This window comes from Onychomys torridus, chromosome 6 (assembly GCF_903995425.1).
Source record: "Onychomys torridus chromosome 6, mOncTor1.1, whole genome shotgun sequence".
In the NCBI taxonomy this organism is placed as follows: domain Eukaryota; kingdom Metazoa; phylum Chordata; class Mammalia; order Rodentia; family Cricetidae; genus Onychomys; species Onychomys torridus.
Genome location: NC_050448.1, coordinates 119561075 through 119568644, shown reverse-complemented (window position 1 = coordinate 119568644; position 7570 = coordinate 119561075). Strand labels below are relative to the sequence as shown.

The following is a 7570-nucleotide window of genomic DNA, read 5'->3' as shown; positions in this document are numbered from 1 at the left end:
CAACCCCGTGAATTAAACAAAACACCAGCTTTTGCGCCTGTGTGAAGTCCACCTCCCTCCAGCAGAAGGAATCCTCTACCCTAACAGGAAGAGACCCATTTCTGAGAAAGTAAGTTTCCCGAGGGTCTGCTCTCTGGGCCAGCGTAGGCGATTCCCCGAGGCCCTCCGGGGGCGGCTCCACGCGTCCCCACGCGCCGGACAGGCAGGTGTGGTCCCGAGCCTGGGCACGCGCTGCCTGGCCGCGTCCCCGGGGTCCCTTCTCGTCTCCCCCGGCCCCGGCCCCCCGCCTTCCCGGGCCGGGCCCGCTCAGCCGCTCGCCTCGCTCCCCGCCCCCCGAGTCTCGTTTCAGTCACCCTTTGTCCTTCCCCGGATTGGCAGGTTTTATTATTCCGCCTGAACAATCCGGCCGCCCAGTGGCTGAGGGTCGCTGACGTCGGCGGCAGAGCCGGGGAGTAGTTGGGATTCTGCTCTGTCAGTAACACATGTGTAAGCGCCGCCGAAGGAGCGAGCGAGCCGGTTAGAGGCCCGCGCCGCCGCCTCCGAGCCGGGCAGCAGCAGCGGGGCAGCGGATCGGTTCAGCGCTCCCGGCCAGCCCGCAGCTCTCCACTCCGTGCGCCCTCGCGCGGGCCGCGGGGCCGAGCTTGCACCGCCGCTCCCGGGCCGCAGGTCGCGGGAGGGGGGAGCTCGGCCGAGCCGCCGGCGGCCCCGAGCGGGCGGGCGGGAGGAAGGCGGCGGCGGAGGAGGAGGAGCGCGGGCGCGGCGGGGGCGGGAGCGCGTACAAAGTGAAGCCACATTGCCAAACTTGCAGCCGCGATTGCAGCAGTGGCTGCCGCTGCGCCGCACGGGCCGGGCCGAGGGCGCCTGCAGCTGCTCGCGCGCAGCCGGGGGCTGAGGACCAGGACCCGCGGGCTGAGACTTGACACTTCTGCGCCGGGCCGCCTGCCACTTAGCGTGGGGCTCCCTCTACCCGCCCCAGAACCACGCGATTAAAAAAAAAAAAAAAATCAGCCCTTAGCCCCCTCCTCCCCTTTCCTGCTTCTGCGAGAACTCCCTCCCTCCTTCCAGCTCCGCCGGCCCCGGCGCCCCTGCCCTGGAAGCCGAGCGGCTCCGCTCGCATTTCGCCGCCGCCGCCGCCTCTCGCAGTATTGCAATATAGGGGAGAAGCAGGTAAGGGGGTGGCTGGGGGCACCGCGGCCGGGGAGGGGGCGGGGGGGGGAAGCTGATCGGGGTCGGGGCTGTTTTCTTTGGCTTCCTTCCCTTGGCCGTCCCAAATTGCAAGTAAACAATACGTCGCCTTAGATAATGCGTGAGTCTGAAACTACCGGAGGCCGGCCTGCGAGCTAGCACCGAGGGCAGCCCCGGGCCGCCAGCTTTGTAGCGGTTCCTTGCTTACAAAAGGGTTCTTCTTGGAGACCGGGCTGGTGGGGACCCTGGAGAGGGCTGGGGGCAGTTTCAGTTCTTAAAGGAAAGGCAGGGGCTGCTTAGATGAGAAGTGGCGTGTGCGTGGGTGGGGGCGATAGTCGTGACCCCCCCACCCCCACCAACACTATTTGAAACAGGGACCGAAAAGCTCTAAGTGACCAGGATCCGGCATTGCCGGATCTTTTTAAAAGAATTCCTCTTGGCTTATAAGTCTTTTGTTCCAATCCAGGAGAAATCCGGTGAATCACCTAATTAAAATCAAGACATGAATTAAGCATCCATTTTTGTACTACAAATGGCCAGCGCTACGTTTGTCCCTCCCTTGGTCTCCATTAAAAAACACCAGAGACGTTGTTAAAGGGGGGCAGATTTTGCCTCTAGCTGCCAGCTCTGCTTTCTATTTCACTGACTATCCCAGGACCTAAATTGCTTGGCTATGTAATTACTAGAGTATAAGCCTATTTAACTTAAAAGCTTTCTTTCTTTCTTTCTTTTTTTTTCCAACTCTAAATGAAACTTGATGAGGGCCCGTCCTTAGTTATCAGGGGAGTCAGTTTCTGGTCAGTCCTCTTGATTCATCTCTTTTAGATTTAATCAGCATTAAGGTATTGCTTGTCCTTAAGAGCTTTAGCTAATGGGGTTACTGGATGCTTTTTCTCAGTGTAATGTTTCCTTTTCAAAAAAAAAAAATACATATATATTTACCTCTCACTAAAGATGGGGGCGGGGAGCAGCTTGGAATCTCCTCCCTCCCCCTCCCCTTTTAAAAAGGAATTCGGAGCGATTAAAACGTTGAGGGGAACAGTTTAAAGACCTAGGGCAGGAAATGCAGATTCATTTGGGTTAGGGCTGAAATTGTAACAAAAAGCAATTCCTCGAGTAAATGCATCAGATAAATCAATTTACATAAAGGTATGATGCATTCGGATAAATGCAATGCTAATGGGTTTTAGAGCGGTCCTGTTTCCAGAGTCTCAGGGTTTTGTTACAGCTTAATTGGTGCAGTTCTTATTCTGGTTTATTGTGCGGTCACTGGACACACGTTCCGGGACTCTTTCGGAGGAAATGTGTTTAAAATCGGCCTATTTAAGGAACCGGAGTCCTTCTTTCGTTTGCTCTCCCCTGTTCTTTGCAGCAGTTAACTTGGGCTGGAGACAGACAAAGTTCGCCCTCTCCCTTCCGAGGTATCAGCTGAATGTCTTGAGCAGATAGCTGGGAGCCTGGGGGAGCCCACACTCGCCTTACAGAGGACAAAGACAAAACAAGCTGCTTAATTGGCAGTAAATAACTTGATCTTTTTATAGAATAAGTGACTGGAGAAACACTAGGACTTTATTGGACTCCGGATTGGAGGCAACAAATTAATCGGTTTAAGCTAAGCTTTATAAATTGATTCCTATATTATACCCCATTGCTTCTCTTGTGGCATTCATTAGAAAGTGTGTTTATGGGGGGGGGGGTTAAAAGCAGTTTTGGGTGACAGCAGGACTGGCTTGAATTTAACTTGTGTGTCCCTCAATAGTGCCTCCTCGTACATTATCTACCCCCCCCCCCCAGGAACAAAGCTCTAGCATTTAAATTGCTGATCAAGGGCAGATTAGCGAGACCAAAGTGGAGAGTGTTTGTATAGGAAGTTAACAGGCATCCTAAAGTTCAATGATCTATTATCCTTGCCTGTGTCCTGAAAACACTCATTGATCTTCAAAATGAAATGAGATTTGGAACAATAATGGGAGATGGCGGTCACCACAATGGCATGTGAAAGGTGCTGTTTAAAATACGAAAAACCAGTTTCGCAACTTTACACCCGGCACCCCTCTCCCCTCTCGCCACCTTGCCTCCCCTCCCACCACCTCCATCTCCCCTTAGGCTTTTCCCTCCCTCTTCCCGCTCCCCGCTCCGTCCCTCCCCGCTCCCCGCCTTGCCCCAAACCCCGAACTATTTGCAACTTATGAACTGCAGCCTCACTTCCCCCGGCAGAGCTCGGGAGGGAACGTGGCTGCGGCGGGGCGGCCACCTCCAGCGGCCCGAGGCTGGCTCGCGGGGCTCGGCGGGGGCCGGGGAGGGGCCGGGCGCGGCGGTGGGTGGGTTTGACCCTCATTTGCTGGAGGCGGGCGGCGGCGGGAGGGGCGGGCGGAGGCGGGCGCTGGGGGGGGGGGGGGAGAAGGAGGAGGCGCCGCGAGGGGTGGAGCGCGCCACCGAGCCTGGCTCTCGGAGTTTTGACAGTCCCCGAGCTGAAATTGTCAGCGGCGGCGAGCGCTTTGGAAAGTTGAGAGCAGCTCGTGGCCCCAGAACAAAGCTTGAGAAAAGTAAACAGGCGGCTGCTGCCGGCGAGCCTCCCTCCTTCCCTTCTCCCCGATCGGCCTCCTTCCCGCCCTGGCCCTGCTGCTGCTGCTTCTCTTGCAGCCACTCTGGGGGAGGGAGGAGGGGAGCGCGCTGGCTTCAGGCGCCCCGCGATCGACTTCTAACTTTTGCATCGCCCGTTTTGTCTTTCTCTCTCCCTAGACCATGGTGAATCCGGGCAGCAGCTCGCAGCCGCCCCCGGTGACGGCCGGCTCCCTCTCTTGGAAGCGCTGCGCAGGCTGCGGGGGCAAGATTGCGGACCGTTTTCTGCTCTATGCCATGGACAGCTACTGGCACAGCCGCTGCCTCAAGTGCTCCTGCTGCCAGGCGCAGCTGGGCGACATTGGCACGTCCTGTTACACCAAGAGCGGCATGATCCTCTGCAGAAATGACTACATTAGGTAAGTCCGATGCCTTTCTGCCAGATGGGCGAGCCCAGCAGGAGCAAGGCCAGGGGTTACCAGGGGTTTAGGGATGGAGCGGACATCTATGGGGATCCATAACAGACTTCACTTCAAAAGAGAGAGAGAGAGAGAGAGAGAGAGAGAGAGAGAGAGAGAGAGAGAGACACCCTCTAGTTGGAGGCGTTAAGGGACTTAAGAAAGCTTGTATTAATTTTACAGTATTTGATGACAAATTAAGGCTAAAAACTCTGATCTAGTGGTATTTGGGCGGTTAAGTGTCCAAGGATGAGCACCCTCAGGAATAAATTCTAAGTGTGGCCCCAGCTTGAGCTTCAGGTTAAAAGTAAGCATGTCTAAAAATGTGGGTGTTCAGGTGCTTTCTCAGAGCTAAGCAAGGACTCACACTCAGACAAAAGGTTTATTTAAAAATAAAAGTGCAGTTAGTGAGAAATTATTCGTCTCTAGTGATGGCTAATTATGATATTTACATAAGCACTTTTCAACTTTTTTGAGCGGAATGCTGTGACTCATTCTTTGTGCTCCTTGTGAAAAACACTGATTACCCATCAGTTTAAAGACTTGTAATTCTTTTTATAGTAAATAATAATAATAAAAACAAGATCTAGTGGTAGTGTTTTTCTTCATAGGCTCACTGGAAAGGCTTAGTACCCTCAGTTGGTGTGTGGCTTTTGGTGGAGAATCTGGTTTTTTTTGTTTGTTTGTTTATTTTTTTTTTTTCATTTGAAGAATGTTGGGGTTTGTTCTTTGTTGTTGCCATTTGTAACACTGCCCTTGATCCCCAAAAGAGACGACAGGATTATGCTAATCTTGCATTTTAAAGCAATGTATAGGAATAGTCATATCAGCGAAAGCGTCTTTTCCTACAGGCTTCAGGGCAGCTAATGGAAAGAATTCAGGAGGTCAGGTGCCTATAGGATCTTTTCAGGTGAACTCAAGCTACTTAAACTCATTAATTTGAAAGGAGGCATTTGAAGGATTACACATTTAATTTGAGTAAATGGTTTGATAGACTGATGCACATGAATGCTTCTAGGAGGTGTTCTGTTTCAACATCCAGTAATTAAAACACACACACACACACACACACACACACACACACACACACACAGGCACATCGATGCTAGAGAAACACATACTTAAAAGAATTTCCTATTTGTTTCTACTCTAAACCTTTGTCCTTATAGTTTTATAGCGATGAGTAGAAAATTCAGTTCAGTCTTCATTTTGGGTAAATAGTGGATGAGATATTTTATTCAGAGTTCAGTTCCACTGTGGTTATCATCATCTGTGGCTGATGCTGTGCAAGATCTCAGTGCAGTTTGGAGCTGAGCATGAGTGTTTGCCTCTGAATCATTAGAGTAAAATGACGTTTGGTTATTCGGATAATGCAACCCATATCCACTCTGCAAGCATCCTCAAGCAGTCAAGTGAAAGAAATATGGGAGGGGGAGCTTTTATTTTTAAATTAATAGGGCTGCATTCATTTCACTAAGTGTTCTTTTAGAAGTAAATGTTGGAAAATCAGCAGGAGCTTGGGTGTAATGCTTTCTGGTTCTCCTTCCAAGCAATGCCATGAGCTTTGACAGTATTATAATTAAGTGGAGACAAAAGTGTGGTAAGGAAGGATGGTGGTTTGAAGTGGAAAAACTGACAGTGTAGTTAGGATTTGGTGAATGGTGCAGTTTCATCTCTTCAAGTGTCTTAGGGGGGGCGGGGAGGGGGGGCGGCTATCTTCGCTTCTGATTACCACTAATTAAACAGGAGATGGGTCTACTTGGAATCCCAAGGGGCAAGTTTAGGCAAGTGGCTTCCTGGGAATGAAGTCCATTCCTTTCCTTATTCTTTGGGCCAAATGATGAGTGGCCCTTTGGTGTTTTCTTGGGGTCTAGTGGAGGATGTGCACACAGCTCTAAACCTTAAATAATCGTGCAGTCTTGCTTCTTTTTGCTTCTGAACTTGTGGACTGGAATTTGGCTTGCTCGAGAACTAGATGCTACCCTCAGAAACTTTTGTCTGCCCAGAAGAGACGAATTCTAGGTCAGTGCCAAAAGTATCATGGACAGCCTCACACTTGCCTCAGGGCACCACAAGCCCAGCCTCCTATCCAGCCCCATAGAGATACCTGAAGATACTTTTCTCTCTGTCCTTTAAGGAACCCGAAAGGTGGAAAAATGAAGAATGTGCTGGCATTCTTTTCCCTCCCAGATATCCCCTCTCCCAAACGCCCCAAATCCACTTTTGGGGGAGCTTTCAGTTCTTCAGAGACCAAGGACTACAGAGAAGAGTGGAAAGAGTGGCGTGGTCCCTCTGCAGGCGAAGAAGACCCCTTTGCCTGTCTGAGGCCACAGGGCAATTTATTAGGGGGCTTTTACACAGTCTGACTTTGAGGGTTTTTGTTTTGTTTTGTTTTGTTTTGTTGTTGCTTTTTAAACCACCAAGATCTGGCTAGAAAGCTGCGGGGAGCTGAACGAGGCCAATGGGGGGTAGGGGGTAGGAAGGAGAGGGAGGTGTTTCTCCCCAATCACTCCCCCATACCGTGGCCAAGTGTCGATTGAGCAGAGCTGGGCTTCTGCCTCCTCTCCTCCAAGATTTCAGATAAAGCAGCGGCCTTGCTGCAGCGAATCTGCACAATTAAAAGCTTTAATTAGTGGCTCCTCCATTTTCTTAGTTCTGATGGGCTTTATCTAATGAGATCTGGTCTCTGGCTTAGATCTACTCCGAATGACGTGTCCGCAATGAATGAGAGCTTCGTCGCAAACAAAACATTTAATTAACAAAATTGGCCTCTAAGAGAGGGAGGGAAAGGCTGGAAGCGGGGTGTAGAGAGGAGGGGGAGGGTGGATCTTAAAGGGACCCACGTCTGCCTGACCCCTCCACCTTTCAAAAGTCGGGGAACCTTACAGCTGCCCCTTCTCTCCCGCAGCCGCCTACCCCTCAGCTCCACCCGAGCGCTCTGGAGTAGCTTTGCAAACTCCCGTTCTCCCCCCGCACCCCCACCTCGGTCCGATATGCTTTTCTCCACCCCCACTTCGGGCTGGGTGACTGCCGCAGAAAGTGCGGCCAGAGGAGGAAGTTCGGACGCCGTCGGGTGGGGCGCCGGTCGGTCGGAGCAGGCGAGTGGGTGGGTAGGTGGCGGACCCGGTCCACGGTGCGGGGCCGCGAGGGGGCGAGCGCAGGGCAGGAGCCGGCGCGGTGGCGCTGGTGTCCCCGGCTCCACTCGGGCGGTTCACGTGGCGCCCGCAGCCGCAGTGAGCTGAGCTGAGCTGCGGGCCCGGGCTTGGGGTTTGAGGGTGGCCCGAGGTGGAGGGTGTGTTTGGGGAGGGGATTCGCGTTAGGAAGGGAGAGGCCGCCAGGCAGCGAGTTCATTTCCCTGGTAATCA

At 52.6% G+C, this 7570-nt stretch overlaps 1 protein-coding gene across 2 annotated transcripts in view; it reads left to right on the top strand.

The window, feature by feature from the left end:
- Positions 1-742: 742 nt before the first annotated feature.
- Lmo4 (LIM domain only 4) overlaps positions 743-7570 on the top strand; it is a 16436-nt gene continuing 9608 nt past the window's right edge. Inside the window, exons 1-2 of one of the 2 annotated variants that reach the window (XM_036190073.1) lie at positions 743-1167; positions 3928-4166. In XM_036190073.1, coding sequence (XP_036045966.1) covers positions 3931-4166 — 236 coding nt within the window. In that variant the 5' untranslated portion in view covers positions 743-1167; positions 3928-3930. Of the gene's footprint in view, positions 1168-3579; positions 3732-3927; positions 4167-7570 lie in introns of those variants that run through there. The other variant, XM_036190074.1, reaches the window with a different exon arrangement.